Source organism: Podarcis filfolensis (genome assembly GCF_964270895.1).
Source record: "Podarcis filfolensis genome assembly, chromosome: 2".
NCBI lineage: Eukaryota > Metazoa > Chordata > Lepidosauria > Squamata > Lacertidae > Podarcis > Podarcis filfolensis.
The window spans coordinates 63,100,546-63,117,470 of record NC_139605.1 but is presented as its reverse complement, the minus strand read 5'-3'; the positions used below and the strand labels follow the sequence as shown (position 1 = coordinate 63,117,470).

The 16,925-nt window shown below is 43.1% G+C and overlaps 1 protein-coding gene and 1 long non-coding RNA gene across 2 annotated transcripts in view; one reads left to right on the top strand and one right to left on the bottom strand.

The window, feature by feature from the left end:
- The window catches only part of MGAT4B (alpha-1,3-mannosyl-glycoprotein 4-beta-N-acetylglucosaminyltransferase B), an 81,396-nt gene that overhangs the window by 13,876 nt on the left and 50,595 nt on the right, over window positions 1-16,925 (bottom strand). Inside the window, exons 2-9 of the mRNA XM_083591998.1 lie at window positions 15,975-16,154; window positions 14,475-14,615; window positions 12,856-12,989; window positions 10,092-10,138; window positions 7,172-7,285; window positions 6,097-6,172; window positions 5,035-5,149; window positions 3,040-3,170 (exon numbers count right to left, since the gene is read on the bottom strand). Coding sequence (XP_083448124.1) covers window positions 3,040-3,170; window positions 5,035-5,149; window positions 6,097-6,172; window positions 7,172-7,285; window positions 10,092-10,138; window positions 12,856-12,989; window positions 14,475-14,615; window positions 15,975-16,154 — 938 coding nt within the window. The remainder of the gene's footprint in view (window positions 1-3,039; window positions 3,171-5,034; window positions 5,150-6,096; window positions 6,173-7,171; window positions 7,286-10,091; window positions 10,139-12,855; window positions 12,990-14,474; window positions 14,616-15,974; window positions 16,155-16,925) is intronic.
- LOC310752223 lies at window positions 3,166-8,011 on the top strand. Its single transcript, XR_014542872.1, has 2 exons — window positions 3,166-4,253; window positions 4,933-8,011. It is a non-coding gene; the product is annotated as an uncharacterized lncRNA (long non-coding RNA).

Genomic DNA, 16,925 nt, shown 5'->3' with positions numbered 1-16,925 from the left:
ATGATGGATATGGATTGAGATCAGCTGTCCAGCTCAATTCTGGTGTCACCACTAGTGAGTCAGAATGAAGTACAGCTCAGGAATGTGCTCTTTAATTGGATTTCAACTGAGCCAAGCTGCTAGACTCAACTCTAAGGGAAGTGGATGGGTTAGGATCTCACTAGGAACATAATGATTAGTATAAACATATAAACTTGTGCACACATGTTTGCCCTTCATTTTGTTGATACATGCTTGGCTGTTTATATGGAGCCCGAGTAGCAATGTCTCATGAATGTGTCATTACTGTTAAATTAATTAAGTAGCTGTCGGGATAAATCATGGGCCTTCCTCCCAACTTCATATGTTTGTATTCTTTGTTCATAAAATACTATTTTGCTGATGCTCATTGCAACTGTCTCATTTTGTCTCTCACAGCTAAGAGGAAACTGAGCCACCTTCTGTTTCTACCACCAGTTTGTAAAAGAGAAAATTTTGATCAACTCTAGAGTGGTACCAAGCAAATCTGCGGCACTTTTTCTTAAAAACAAAAAAAATCCCCTGCCCAACTCTGTCACCTAGGAGAGTTTGAGAATACATTTGTGAATGAAAATATGCTGCACGTAGGAGACTTATGAAGAATAGAGACACATAGGCATGAAGGAGAAACTAAGCGCTGAGCAAATAAACTTTTGAAGTTGGCGCATGCGCAGACTATTATTTTACTTATAGTACTGTGAAAAGGAGGTATAATCTGCGTGTAATACCACTTTCACTTCTACCACCACCTTCCTAAAATACAAAACTTGTCTAGATGCAAGTCTGAAGCTGTTTCTCTTCTTGTCTACTCATTATCAACACTTCCTCCTCCGTCACTAGAGGCTTTTTTCTCATTTAAAAGTCTGTAGGTGTATGCCGCTGCACCCTTGCGCCAATTCACCTTGTTAATTTCACTTGCTAATTTTTCTTAGAATAAGCTAAAGCTGCCTACTTAAGAATACTATTTTATTATCTTTTCCCAAGGTCATTCCCCAAGGTCATCCCCCTTTCATGAGGCAAATGGCAAACGGGTGTATAAAAGGTATGATTGCCTGATGCCAGCATTTATTAAGGAAAACATATTTAAAATCTTAGCCTGCAATTTTATGTGAAGGAAAACAGGCAACCATTAGGAGGACTAGAGCAGCAAAAGACAAAGCAAAATGAAATCTGCCCAAACCACCATGTCACTCTCTGACCTTTTTTTAAGGCATCACCCACCCCTGCCCCATTTTTGTCCCTTACAAAAATTCTGTCTGTCACACGTTTGCATTCCCACCTCGTTTCTTGAGGTGTGACATACTTTATGGCTGGTCCCAAGAAGTGGTGGTCTGGATGTACATTCTTATCAATGTGAGGTGCTAAATTAATCTTTAGCTAGGAAATTATTAAACAAATATAACAGAAAGCAATAACAATAGAACTCACAAATCCCGCTGGGTAGGCCTTTTTAAGACCAAGAACTCGCACATTTTAGGAATGACAGTCACCTGTGGTTCCACTGCCAATATAGCTGTCTACCTAATATGTGTAAGAAGGGGGCCCTTGAGACAGCCCTCTCTCACAGACACAGGTTGCTTCGCAAAACCATTTGTACTACCTGCAACACTTGGCATTGCAGTCATATTCCCTGAAGCCCTGCTCCAAGATAATCCCCTAATCCAGCTCTCATTACTTTAGAAAATTAAAAACCTGGCTCCACTCATGAGAGAATTCCTGAATGCAGCTAGCAAAGGGCTTCTTCCTGCCTGATGTTAAGTGGGACACAGCAGTCAAGAGCGGTTCCACTCTCTGCCTTGTGCCTTCTTATTGTTGTTACCGATGCAGCTAATGAAAGCAGCTACAGCGGGTGAACTCTAAAAGTTGGTTTTCAGACAAAAGGAAGAGATATTCAGATCAGGCAAAGCATTTCACCACTAAACCTCAGGTCAGGCAAACTTTCAATCAAGGAGACAAATCCTACAAGTTACCAATTTGATTCTACACAGCAGGATTTACAAGAGCAAGTCTGGTTTAAAAGACTGTTGTGCAGAGTTAATCAGGCAAGCAGCAGGAGTGGGAGCCAGAAATCTATGCTGGAACTAGGTTACATTTTAAAATAGACAATGATTTAGATGCTCTCAGGATCCCCTGGAAAGCATGCCAGGGGGCAGGAGGGGGGAATTTGGAAGGGGAAGGCAAGCGAAGGTGGATGCACAGTGACATTGAAACTACGTTCTAGTTCAAGGCCTTGAAAACAAGATAAACACCAGCAACACCTCATTATATTGACACAGAGCAAACCACAAGGCAAATCCCAGCCCAGGGAAAATCACTGTCCACCCAGCAAACCAGGTATTAGTCAGCCTCAGCTGCAGCGGAAGCAAAGTGTCTCTTTTGGAAAGTAGATATTTCTTTCTGTGGCAACTGCTGGTCTTCCCTGAGCGTTAAGTGCTATGGGGTGAGTGAAAAAGCTTTGTTTGTTCCAGAAAAGGTTACGTGTGGGTGCTAAAGGTAGACTGGAACCAGGCAAGGAGATAGGCAGTAGATGAGTCTTACTCTGGGTGCTAAATGTTGTCTCTTAAGAATAAGCAAGCATTAAGTATGATATCACAAATGATTATCTTCTGACTACCTTGCATCCAGTTGCAATAATTACTTCATCACCCAACTATTTGATGTGTTTTTGTTGGAGAGCATTTTGCATCAAAGCAATGCAAACCAGCCCATCTCTCTCCAGTGCCAGGAACTCTCTTGTTTTGGGCAGCATCTCACAGCATGCCAGAGGGAGGAGTTCTGTGGCTTGTAATAGCTTTTAGGAACCACACATTGTATCCCCTCCAGCCAACACCCAATATTCCTTAACATCTCCGCAAGTGATTCCATCCTTTACAGAATTCAGTTTTTTATTTAAAAGAGACTCAATATACCTTTAAAAAGACCCACTGCAGAATCCCTGCATAATTTCAGTATCATTTTATTAAAAGGCACATCTGCATAAGTTAGAAGGAGACCATTTCAACTAATTTGGGGATAACTTACTGCATCTTTCTCTGGGTTGCAGACTTTTACCCAGAGGATATGATCCAGGAGCCAGTCTATGGGCTTGTCCTTATAGAACATGAGTATGAATTCCACAATAAGACTGAGATCCAAGGACTTGAACATCTTCCCTGAAAGTGTGGACAAGAGAGAAAAATTAGAAATGCATGTTGGATCAGAGAAACAAACCTTTCCTTGCCCTGGAGTATTCTCTACAGATGTGAACTTCTTTTTAAAAAGGCATTCAGCCTGCTGATGCTGAGCCAATTAGCGGAATCTAATACTGGCACACTGCTAACCCCTTACATATGGCCGTGCTCTTACACACAACTCTTGACCAAGACTTTAGGCCAACTTCTATGTTCTCAGGGGCCAGTCTATTCTCCAAACAGTGGTTTGCGGGCCAGAAGTACATTTTGCTACATGTTCTGACCTCCTCACAGGAGGTCAGACACTGTAAATAAAGTTAATGCCTCATATCAGTGAGGGCTTTATAAGAGTGGACTGTATTTGCTCCGGCACAGCCTAAAATCAATATGTGCTATTCTGGGGAGAAATGTAGTATCGAAGCAGTGGTGGCTAACTTGTGGCCCTGCAGATGTTGCTGAACGATGACATCCATCATCCCTGATGACTGGCCACGCTCACTGCCTGGGGCTGGAGATGTAGCTCAGCAACATCTGCAGGGCCAGAGGTCAGTCAGCCAGCCATCCCTGCATTTGAAGAGTGCAGTAGGTCTGCCTCCTACAACTTCTGGAAACAGATTTATTTTTCCTTGCAAATGAACCTAACGAACACACACCTTGTGCTTTAATGGCCTGCCAATGAGATCCTGCTTGGGGTACCATTTGTTGTTTCAAGATAAGCACCCACTCAGAGCAGGGCCTTCTCACTTGCTGCATCAGTATAGTGAAAAGCCCTCTTCCTGGCCCAGGTGATATTGAACAGTGGTACAGAAACACTGCAAATGAATGAATGAGGAGGAAACATCTTAACCCAACCTTGATTAAGTTATAGAGAACCAGTGTGGCGTACCAGTTGGAGTGTTGAACTAGGACCTGGGAGACCAAGTTTCAAATACCTACTCAGCCATGAAACCTACTGGGTGACCTTGGGCCACTTACTCTCGCAGTCCAACCTACTTCACAGAGTTGTTGTGAGAAAAAAATGGAGAGGACAACTATATAAGCCACCTTGAGCTCATTGAAGGAAAGGTAGACTACTAATGCAATTATTATTATTATTATTATTGTTGTTGTTGTTGTTTTGTTTGTCCATGAGCCATTTCTGCTCTGCTCCTTAAATGGAATGGAGGTTTGAAGCAACCTTTCCTGTTAGGCTTCATTCAAGGCCACCTCTCCAGTTCCTGATTCAGTTGCATTCAGTGCCCCCATATCCCTTCCAATACTGTTGCCGCCCAAATAGGAGTGGTATGAAAGACTGGGTTTTTTCCACCTGTAATCAGTGAAGGATCTCTGCTGTTTTAACATCATAGTAGTGGTAGTAATAAATTTATATGGCGCCCATCTGACTCGGTTGCCCCAGCCACTCTGGGTGGCTTTCAACAAATTAAAACACAGTAAGACATCAAACATTAAAAACTTCCCTGTACAGGGCTGCTTAACAAGCATGCACATGAACCAGCTGCTCCTCCCAACTAGTAACTAGAGCCTCTTAAGACGCTTGGCCTGTTTAATAAGCCACATCAATAAAACATTTGTGTCACACAAAAAAGGAAAGTGAAACTAGAGATGGCTGGCTTTGCTGTATGTTCTTTGTGTTCTGCGTTGAGTTTGGAGGAAGCCAGAGTGCAATTGTCACAACTTTTGTGTTCCATTTGTGCCAAAAGAAGCACAATTGAGAACATAGATGGTACTTTTCTTTCTCCTGCAGGCAGAGTTAGGCACAGCACTGAAGCACATGCCGCTGGGAGAGGTTTCTCCTCTAAGCAAAATGCACCAACAAATGTTGGTGTTATGTTGAAGGGAGCCTTACCAATAAACCCAAGCTGCGAGAACTCCAGGATCATCCATTCCTCTGATGGCTGCTGCAGAGCAAAGTTCTTCATTGTGCTGAGATAGTTTGGCTTGGCTACAATATCATCTTCCAGCTACAAGACAAACAGTGGGAGATGCCAGTACTCGTGACAGATCATGCACTCTGCTGAAGAAAAACTCTACCCTACAACATGTCCAACAAGCAAAAATGGGAGGAAGAAGCCTCTAGCCAGGGACAGGATTTTAATAAGGAAGACAAAACCTTCCAGCAGTTTCCTGTTTTTGTTAAACGAACTAAAATAATGAATAATACTCAATCAGTAATGGTCAATTAGCTCCAGGCATGCCAGCATTATACAAGAAAAGACCTATTCCCATAATCAAACACGGATCTTGTTTTTCTAGCCATTGGAAGCAGGCAAACATTAGAAATAGACCCTGCTATCATAAGTCATGTTACATAATAAGGTACTAGCAGCAATATGCTGATTCCACAGTTAGGCTACCAAGGCAAGACCACATAATGTCAAAGCTGAAATGCTTTTTTTAAAAAAACAAAAACCCAAAACATCCCATTCTACCACTCCAGCTAACTCAGGATATATGAAGCTATCTTATACCGAGTCAAACCATTGATCCTTCTGGCTCAGTGCTGTCAACACAGACCGGCAGCCAGGAGCCTGTCCCTGCCAGGAACTGAATCTGGGACCTTCCGCATTCAAAGCAAATGCTTTGGCCCTTAACTATGGCCCTCCCTCAAACCTTGTGAAGGTTAAAGTGATTATTTCCCCATTTAAATCTTAGCAAAATTCATCTGGCCAACTGCTATTAGAACACCAAGGTCTTACCCAAGAAAGAGGCAGAATTAAAAGTAACAGTTTTAATGCAACACATAACAGCCAGATCAAAATAATGAACAACATGGTCTACTGTATGTACCCTCCCCCCCTTCTAAAACACAGCCTCCCCACACATACTTTTGTGTTTTGATCAAGGACCCAGACAAAATGTTCCTTGCTGGGAGCAACAGAATCTATACTTTAGCCAATGTTTAACTTACCTGGACATAATAGATGCCTTTGGACTGTGCATACATCATTAGAAAGCAATAATCTAGGTTCTGTTTAGTCCTCCACCTATAAAATAGAGAAAGGCTATAATGGCACACAAGGCAGAAAGTTGTTCCATTGCTGGCAGGCAGCAGGTGCTTTCAATGGAGAAAAACACAAGTTCAGCAGGGAATTCAGAAACCATAATGAGTTCCAGATCTATTCTGAGTACATAGCTATCATTCTAGCTTGGACTCTAGGTGATTTTAGGACCAAACGACATCTGTTGTTATTCATGGGATTAGCAACGTGTAGTTTTAAAAATCTAAGTAACGGAACAGTCATGGGAGGCGGTTCAGTCCAGAATGTAACTGCAGCATGAGGAGAGGGGTGGGGAGTAAGAGATTTAACCCTTTGTCCTGGCCACAGTCCCTACTTTCGTGGGGAAGGGCCATAGCTCATTGACAGAGCACCTGCTTTACATGCAAAAAGCTCCAGGTTCAATCCCTGGAGCCAGGCAGGGCTGGGAATGTCCTTGGTCTGAATTCCCAGAAAGCTGCTGCCACTCAGTGTAAGCAATATGGACCAACAGCAGTCTTGACTCTGCATAAGGCAGCTTTCTATCCAGCCCCCTTCTGGCTGCTATTTGCATTAAGAAATTTTTTCCCTGTGGGTGCCAGTGGGAGTTTCCTTCCTGATGCAAATTGCCATGGGAGGGACCAACATCTGGATCAGAACTGCCGTGGGAGCAAAGGGTTGTGTCCTCCCCACCTTTTGCTGCGCGGGCTGCTTATGTTAAATTAAAAGAGCTGTCACATGATTAGCAATTGTGTGAATAATGGCATTAGCTCTAAGGCACACATTCCATTGGAGTCACAAGGAAAGAGAAACAGCGCTGTTCACAATCTGAGCAGTTTGCTCAGGCAAATACATTTTGGAAAAGAAATACAGGCCATTCAACAGCCAACAACCTCTACTTGCTCCCTTTAAATGCCTGTTTTCTTCTCTTACAAAGCCATGGTGGTGGGGGCAGGGCAGACAAACACAGAGTGCCGGTAGGTATCCAGTCAGCAGGTTCTCTCTTACCTGACCCTTTCCTTGGGGTCGCCAAAGGATTCCCGGAGGCGAGAGAAGTCTGGGTAGAAGTGTGGAGAAGGGGAAATAACTTCTAGAAGGCCAGAATGTATTTCATTGGGGAACCTGAGAGGGAGGGGGGGAAAAAAGGTAAGGAAGAAGCTGTCACTTTCTGCAAAGAGGAGAATGCAACCCAACACTAGCGATTAATAGCCTGAAAATCATGGCACACCACAGGGCAGGACGGCATTAAAAGCTCTGGGGAAGAAAACCTCCACAGGAGCTACTGTGCTTTCAGGTCCTATTTTAAAACAGAAGAAACAGCAGCAGGGGGAATTGTTGCCATTTTGAAAAGCTCACCCCCTGCCTTGGATTTCTCAAATACCTCACAGCAGCTTGTGGAAGGTGAAGTTAGATTTTCCTACCACACTTGTGCCCTATTCTTACATGATCATTACTTCTGAATGCTGCTCAGTCTGAGGGCTTGTCTGCCTGCTTGTTTGTTTACTGTGAATTTTTACATATTACATGCTAAATGTCCTGATTGTTACAAAAGGCAGCTGGGTACTAGCTCCTCCCCTTAGTTCATGGGTGTGGGGCCTGTAGCCCTCCTGATGTTGTTGGGACTCCCAACTGCCCTCACCCCTGACCACCAGCCATGTGTGTCTGTATGATGCAGAGTGTTGGAGCAGGACCTGGTTGAGAGTGTTTGTAACTGTTTTTAGAACGTTTTAAAACTGCATTTAGTTTTTATTTCTAATGTGTTGTTATTACTGTGTCTGCTGGCTGGGCTCCTTCAGGAGGAAGGGCAGGGTGTAAATAGGATGTAAATAAAATAAATAATTTGTTAAATGTGTGTCCTTTCCTTTCTCCCAAAGGAGCCCAAGGCAGTTTAAACTAGACAGGTTCCCAATTCATTTTATTTCTGATGTTATCTGTGTTATATATGTTATCTGTGTTATATGAATCTTCATTAAGTCAATATTTAATTATTAAATTTGTTAGTCATTTCCCCAGGCAGGCCAAAGCAACATACAATATTCTGTTACAAAGATTACATCACTGCATTTTGTCTCTCTGTTCTTTAGAAAAGTCAAATACTTTGATGTTTTTCCTGTCATGGCAGAGCCACTGCATTATTATTATTATTACTACTACTACTACTATTCCAAGGGTCAATTAATGACTCGTTCGCTTTTCACTTTGTTTAAATGTCTTTTCATAGGGTTACATCAACATACCAGTACACATTCAAATTCCAAAAAGCATCTGTGTTTTTGGCAGCCCTTAAATAATACATGTTTTGACAGTGTTTGCCTGTAGATAATCAGTCTCAGCATGTGCCCTGTAGTAAGTCTTTTTCTTAATCAAGTGATTGCAAGGCAAAAGGGACCAGCAGTGGGATTGAGGAATAAAAAAGTAGCCTTTCTGTCTACGCACTGCCTCATTGTGGGGTGTGGGGTGTGGGGTGTGTGTGTGTGGCTATTTCCTGTTGACAACTTTGTGTTCCTTTCAATTAATCATCTTTCTGCAATATTTGAACGGTGGCTTCTAATTGGGAAAGCTGTTCTCTTGATACAGGAGCAATTGCTTTCCCTCTAAGCCATCTAAACTAAAGATGGCATTTGCCACCACTGTGTTTCCCCTCCCCTCCTGTTCAGTTTAAGGGAGCTAAAACAAGCCATTTGTGCGCATGCACACGCGTGCGTGCATGTGTGTTCAGAAATCAAATTGCTAAACTGATAAAAGGGAAACATTTGAGGCATCTGATAGAGAACTGCTTTCCAAGACAATGTCCATCCATTTCATCGGGGTCCATTACACAGTCAGCCCTATAATGACTTGATAATTGTGTGGTCTCGAACAGAGCCAAAAGGAGTTTGCCAGGCTCCACATAAGCCACAGACTCTTCATCAGCACTGGAAACAAAATGACTCCCACCTTAGCTATTACAAGAGCCTTCTCTCATCACCTGTACAGCTCAGGGAGCAAAACTTTAGCTAGTAGGTCACATCCTTTTTTCCAGGTCTTGATCTTAGCTGCTGTTATTAATAGGCAACATGCAGAATGCAGAAGCGGTAATGAAGTCGGGGACTCTTCTATTACCATTATCTTCTAAATCTTCTGTCCTCTGAGCACTGATGCTACTAATTCCTGCCCAGTGTCTTCTACAAGCTCGCTAATCATTAAAAAAAAAACAACCCGCCAGAGCCTCCCATCCAAATCCTTAAAACCCCCAGAAAATGCCCTGAGCAACTTATTGATGAGAGAACCCTGACACTGCAAAAGGAAACCCACATAATGCTTTGAGACGGAAATTAACTATTAGGTTGACATAGAGCTCTGGAGAAATCAGATGCAGACCTGGTAGGAGCAGCAGGGAGACAGAATATAACCCTAATGCAGCAAAGGACATCATGGCAGGATATTGATGTTGGAACTAAGCCTTATTTTGGTTTGAGGTCTGTGTTGCTGGCAAGCTGCCGCTTCTCCTGCTGTGAACAGGCTGTAGAATGAAGATAACAAGAACTGTCTGCCCAGGACCACTGTAACTCTTAAGGCAGCAGTTAACTGACATGGAGCCCACAAGTAACGTAAATACTGGCCAAAGGCAGCATAGCACATGCTGCTGTTCCAAAATAACGACTCTCCTGATAATCTAAGAAACAAAGGGGAAATAAATGGATGGCATGACTGATGCAGACTCACAACTTGTTTTAACAGAGGAGGGGAAATTAAAGGTTAACCAGCATGCAAACTCAATGCATAGGCTTAGTAAAAAAAGAAAGAAAAACCTTCCTCAGGAAGAAAACATAACATGTAAAAAAAAACCCCAAAATACTTTTGTTCTCATTTTTTAATTAAAGGTAAAAATTGGTATTTTTCCTAAGATGAATGCAGTAGTAATAAAGAATGAAAGAATTCTGCTTACAGGCTTTTGATATTTTCTGCCACTCCTGTTGTATACTGTGGATCTGTCTGCAAAGGAAAATTGAAGAGTATAAGTCAATAAGAACAGGCAGATTTAAGAAGTTGTCAATATGCATATTCTGCACCTCAGAGATCATGCTTACTAGCCCTACTTATGCCAACATGCTTGTCCTGTTGCCAAGTGCTGCTAGTCTTGCCAAGGGCTGCCAGATACACTTTATTTTTAAATTTCCTACTTCAGAAGATGTAGTATGTGTTTACATTCTCAGCGGACTCCTAATAGCAAGATAAGGCAATTTGAAAAGTGAGATCTGGCAGCAAAACAACATAATGAATGAATGAAAGGTCAGGATTTTATGCCCAAAATCAGAACCATCTTGGAAACAATGTTAAGGGAACAATAAAAGTGCATTTGGAGGGGAGGAGGGAAGAATCCAAGGATGCTTTCAGTTTCCCAAACAAGGAGTGGTTTCTGATCTAAGAAAACAGACAGCAAAATGAAGACAAGGTGCTTTATGTTCTTTGTAAATGAAGGCAGCACGCATCTGCTCCAATTACTGCCTCAGAACTTGGCACCAGAAAATGAGAAGTACACATGTGCCTTCAGGAAATGCCACCTTGCCTTGCTCTGTAAGGCACTTCCTCATCAGACACCCAGTTTAGAGGAACTTTGCCTGTTCCATTTCAGTTGTGCCTTAAAGCACCCCAACACCACTTTAGCAGCCATAGGTTCCCCCCCCCCAAAAAATAATCCTAGATTGTCAAGAATGCTGTGAATGTTAGCTCTGTGAGTGTAGGGTGTGGATGTGACCGTAGTCTCTTGGTGAGCAACAGATCTTCAAATTTCCTCACACATTCAAAAGACATATATAATGATATTCTTCTTTCATTTGTGGAAGTGACTTGGTTTTAGCAGAGCCTCCTGCAGAAAAGGGGGGGGGAGAGAAAAGGTGATGTTCACCAATTTAACCTCCCCCTGGCAGCCCCTAGTGCCACTTTCCATGCTTTTCCAAAGGGTTCTCTTACTGTCCAGAGCAGAACTGGGGGAGGAAAAGGGGGCTGCAGAGGCATGGGGAAGTCAGCAAAAATTGCATCCCCCTCTTATGCCCAAGGGAGCAGTTAGTGGAGTTCCACTCTGGGCAACCTGAAATCCAAGTATTTCAAGTTCACTATCTCCTTAAAATTTTCTCAAGATGCACAAACATTCGCTAAAAAGCTAAGATGGAGACATTAAAATGTGTTGTCTGCAGGCAAAGCATGCCAATCAAGCTCCTTAAAATTACTTGACAGGCCATTTTTTTCTTTGAATACTTTGTAAAAAAAAATCAAAAAACAACATGTATCCAGGCAGTAAGTAAAGGACAGCATGAGTATCTTATCCAAAACAAGAAACAAAGGCACACAGAGGCTTTCCAGTGCATGCATGACATGCAAGAGAGACTCAGACAGCCCTTGATACACTACAGATCAACTTAAGTGTAAAGGAAAAAAATATGTGAAGCAGGCCCAACTTCCAGTCTTGGGGGAAATTTGGGCAAGATGGTCTCAATGGTCCCCTACTGGTGGCTGCCCTTCCCCCACCGTGGACAACTTAGTAGCTTGAGGGTAGACTGCCTGCCCATGTCTGCAGCAGTCAATGAGTTAAAGCATGCTGCACAGATCTGGCACTCTATTCAGTGTATTTGCCCCCGCACTGTTCCTGTTGCCACTTAGCTGAGCCACATAAGGTATGGTGGCAACAACATCAGCAGTGCCTCCTCCTGGGCTCCAGAGCCTCGCCATTTGCTGGACTATATTGTGTACTGGGCCTGATGTGAAGCAGCCCTGAGTTCTCCTTTCTGCTAAGCAAAGTATCTCCCGTTTTAGGATAAGAAGCCATTTGCTCCTCAAATGCAGCCATTTTCTTCTGCTTAATTGCAAAGTGGGAAGGAATTCCACATACAAAAATACCATCAATAAATGCTGAAAAAAGGAATCAGTAAAGGGGTCATTAAGGGCTGCTGTTCTCTTCGAAATAATTTGCTACTGAAGGCTATTTTTGCAGAAAGGATTTCTGGAAAGCAAGAAAAACTAATTTGTTTCAAGCTTGAGACAAATAATCCCAATGGGACTGCTACATGAAAAAAAAATATACACACACAAACCCTGAGACAAAAAGTGGCCACAGCGGATTAATGTGCAAAGGTCATCCTAACTCTCAAATCCAGAAGCTGGTTATGATGTGAGGCATTTAGTACAGCAAAATGCATAGGCATTTTTTCAGTTAAGGTTCTTTTTGGGATCTCTAGCAGGGGGCGGCAGCAAATGCACAGGATCCTGAAAGAACACCCTGAAGGCAATTTTGTACCAGGCCCCTTTTTTAGAACAGCTGCCTAGCATTCTGCTGGAGCAAAGGTCAACAAGCCAAGTGCAATTTAAATTAAAGGGACATACACAAGTGCCTTCTTGGCAACAGCCATGCAGCCTTCTGCTAACATATTGACCCTCTACAGCTGAGTGCATCCAAGCATTGTTTCACACTGGAAACAGCCCGCTGGGCCCCATTGGCGGGATGTGCCCGATGATCCTTGTCGGACAGCAGCCTGAGGTTAGACTTATCTCCCTGTGCCAAAGGAGAAGTTGGCCCGCAGCCATGTGGAGAGAGACATCCTGCTGTTTCATGACTACATGCAGGCTTCTGGATCAGCATCAAGTCCCTGTCAGACGGACAATAAAGGGATACGGAGTTATCAAAGCTGGATTTGGAGGTGAGATGATAACTTTACCTCCGCAATCATGACAACAATGACAGAGTCTTCCTTTTCCTGCTGGTTGAGCTCTGAGATCAGAGAGTTTAGGGTATCTGTAAGATAGGAATGCACCTCCCGCTTGACACTAGGGATCCCCATCACTATCGATACTGTAAATGAGCAGAACAAAAATACAGTTAAAGTTAGCTTGCTAAAAAAACCACACACTTTCTCATGTCATACTTCACATCTCAAAGGAGCACAATTTCCTTTTCTACTTGTTTTTGGCAAAGTTCTCCAATAATATATTCTGGATAATGAAGGTGGCTTGTCAAGCAGGACATCAAGAGCTTCATGGAACGTCGATCACCATTGTTCACATGGGGGGGAGGGGCAAGACAGCAGGAATGGGCATAGTGCAAATGCACCAGTGGGCCAAATATGGCAATCCTGCCACTACGTTTGCACCAAACCAACCTCCCGGCCACCTTGTCCCTCCCACTCCCGGTAAGCAACAGTGACCCACATTCCAGAAAGCTAGCAAAGCAGTTCTGCACCACCCAGTAGCTGCTTCTGCTGGAGAATGAACTAATACCCTCAAACACAGTGTAGATGGATGTGTAGCAGTGGCCACCATGGCTGTCCTGGGATTGTAAGCTGGCAGAGAGTCCTCGACTGAGGAAGCAGAATCTGCCCTACACTGCTAGAACAAGATTTGAGGGAATCAAAAGTAGAGTTGTAACTTAAGTACTTTACCTTCTGGAGGTTTGGGTTTGTTCTAACAAAGTCTTAGCCAGATCCTCAAAAGACACTCTATACCAGGGACCCCACAATCTTTTTAGGCCAGTGGGCACACTTGCAAATCTAAGAAATTGTTGTGGGTACCGTAAAATATTTCACAGAAGAAAACCTGGTGATGCACATACCTAATGTCAAAACAACAACAACATAAAGGCAGGCAACACCCTCCTTCCAAAAGAAAGGTAACTCCTGATCAAACAACCTCATCCTAAAATAAAACAACTAAATTAAAAACATTTTGAAAATTGAGGGGGCTTTTCAGACACCAGCAGCAGTACCTGAAGGTCCCTCCTTTATGCAGTAAAGCATTGTCTCTTAAAATAATATAGCACAGGCAATATACCCCTAAGACAGTTTCTGAATGGAAGGTACACAGCACTTGCGCTCAGCCTGGGCAGGTCATCTTGCCCATCTGTGCCACAAAATGGTGTATAATGAGATAAACACAGAAGGAACAGTTCACATAACTGAAAAGAGAGACTCTAGCAAAGCAAACTGCCTGCCAGACCATTTCTAGGAGCTTCCTTCAGTCTCTGCTGGCTTGTGCACACAAACAGAATGAGAAGGATGGGAAGTTCATGTGCATACATGCCCTTGGCAGGTAAAGGGAAGCTGTTTTCCATGGAAGCACCATCTCAACCATATCAGAAGCTGGCCACACAACCGGCTGGCTTCTCAAAAATGGCCACCACAGGAAGCGGCCTAGGTATGGCAGCAGCCGTAACATATAAATCTTATGCATCCTTAGCTTGTCATTTGATAATTCCGTTAGGTCTGGGACAGGGTAGGCATGGGGGAAGAGTTGGAAGGGAAGTGGCCTAAAGAGCAACAAGAAACCCACGGCATCCACTTACCTCCGGTGCGTCCCTGTCCAACATGCACAGCCGGCTGCAGGCTGTTCTCCTTGGACAGCAAATGAGGCAAATGATGGAAGATGGTGGGGAGATGCAACACATTCTTGTTAGTGATATTCCAGAGTTTCAGTTTTGTTTCATCTGTTTGAGAAAAGAAAAGACGAACATTCTGACATTTCCCCCAATGTTATAATGAGGAAGGAGGGAGACTGTTAAGCTTGAGGGCATGCCCACTTCATAGCACCATCTGGCCAGCTGAGATGATCACTTAACTTGGGTTAATCAGTCCAATCTTTTTCACTTGTACCCTATAATCCCATTAAGTTTAGCAGGAATTATTTAAGGCTCAAGATAGATAAGCACACACCCAAGTCATTTGAGAGAAGAATAAAACTTAAACCAAACCTTTGGCAAAAAGGCCTAAATTTGCACCTGGTATTATTGTGCTTTTACCAAATCTCAAGGACCTAATTTTGCCCCATTACTATGTACTAAATCTGTGCTATTTGTGGAGACTGAACACACTAGCGATCAGAAGTTCCAACAAGTCATTAAAAAATCACTTTGTTCAGGGTAGTAAAGTGCTGTTTAAAAGCAACTGTACTGAAACTTTTATTTTAAAAATTGTATTTATATTATCCATCCATCCTGATTAAATTCATGAATTTTTATAAATAATGAAAGGGGGGGGGAGTATTTCACATTCAGCCCCTCTGAAGTGCTTATTCAATCACCACTAGGGAGCACTGAAGGTCATCTTCTGCAGGCTGCCTTTGCTACCAGTGTAACCTATGAAGGCAAGAATGGGCTTTCACTGCAGAAGGAAGCAACATTTATTTACAAGGCTGTCCAAAGCAGGAATGATGAACCTTTGGCTCTCCAGATGTTGTCAGGCTTCAGCTCCAGCTACCATAGCCAATGGTCAGGGAAGGTGGGAACTGTAATTCAACATACTTGGAGAGTCTCAGGTTCCCCATCCTTGGCCTATGGGAAGCTAGGATAATTGCAAAAGAAAGAAGCAGGCAGTCAGGCCATTTGAAAACACAAGTGTACAAGTGGGTGCGAGGAATGATATTTGCGGCAATTCATAAGGGACCAGACTCATAAGGAGGCGGAGACAAGTAACTCGGTTGCCAAAGTTTAAGCGCATAGAAGTATAACTTTCACAGAGATTTCACATACCATGAGACAGTAGATGGCAAGTTGAAGATTACTATGTTTTCACTGGATTTCCAACCTTTTTTTCATCCTATTCACATCACATACATAGTGAGGGTGTGATATAGGTGAAGGGAAATGTCTTAATGCCACTCACACCCGCCCTGCCAATAATATTTTCAGTCTTTATATGCTCAACAAAACATCCAAATGACCTGCTCCCTGTGGAAAGGCATGCCTGTCTATCTGATGATCTGTGTGAATGCGCACACTTCTGTGGAGAAGCTTCCTCTCTGCAGCCTCAGTGTATCATGAGCTCATCCTTGTTAAAGCCAGATTTACCAGATAAGCTGCTCCACGTCCGGTTTATATCCCTCAGGGCCTGCTTCTCAGAGATGGCTCGCTTTATCTCATCCAGGACTAGGTTCAGCTCCTTCGATCGCTTGAGGCTCTCCTGTTCTGCAGCATGCAAGCGGTCTCTTAACGCTAGGAACTCTCTCTGATAGATATCCACAACATCACCTGCACAAAAGAGAAAATGCTGATTGTTATTATTTTGCTGAAAAAGGAAGGATTTCTATAGTGCAGACAAATTGGTTCCATGTGGAGAGGGGGAGGCAGGGAAGAGGGAGCACCCTCCTCCTCTTACTGGTTTGGAAGGAGGGGCACACTTTTGATTCAACTAAAAGTATATTACTCAGTTCAATATCTCATTTGGGTCCTACACACCTCTAAACATTCGCACCTGCATTCATGGTTAATGCCTTTGGGCAGGAGTACAGATAAATTTAGAAGTAGCCGATAGCAAAGTCACTGTTAAATGGTTTATATATAAACTGGATTCCTTCGAAAGTCACCTTGAGCTGGAAGCTTGCTATGCAATACATAGAATTGCCCATTTTGTTAGAATACCTACGAAGGAAAACAGAGGGAAGCAGTGACTGGTTTCTTCTGCTTCACTGTGATCATATATGTAGAACAGCTAAGGGAGTAATTTATTTGAAGTAGTATGTCAGAAATTGGCTCATACACACATTGTAAGGTGGGAGGGGGAGGTTAGCCTACTGGCATGTCCACTGAGGATTTGCAAGTGAAAACAACAAGATGAGCATGTCATTTTTTACCATTCCAAGTAAGTGGATAAATACCACAGAGATCTATATCCCCCTCCCCATCCTCTGAGTTTTGTTTGCTTATGAGTTTTCATGTGTGGGCTAATCCACTGAACTTGGAGTAAGGTTACATTAGTGGATCTGTGCCCTGCCAAGCACATCCTGGCATTTTGAATAAGAC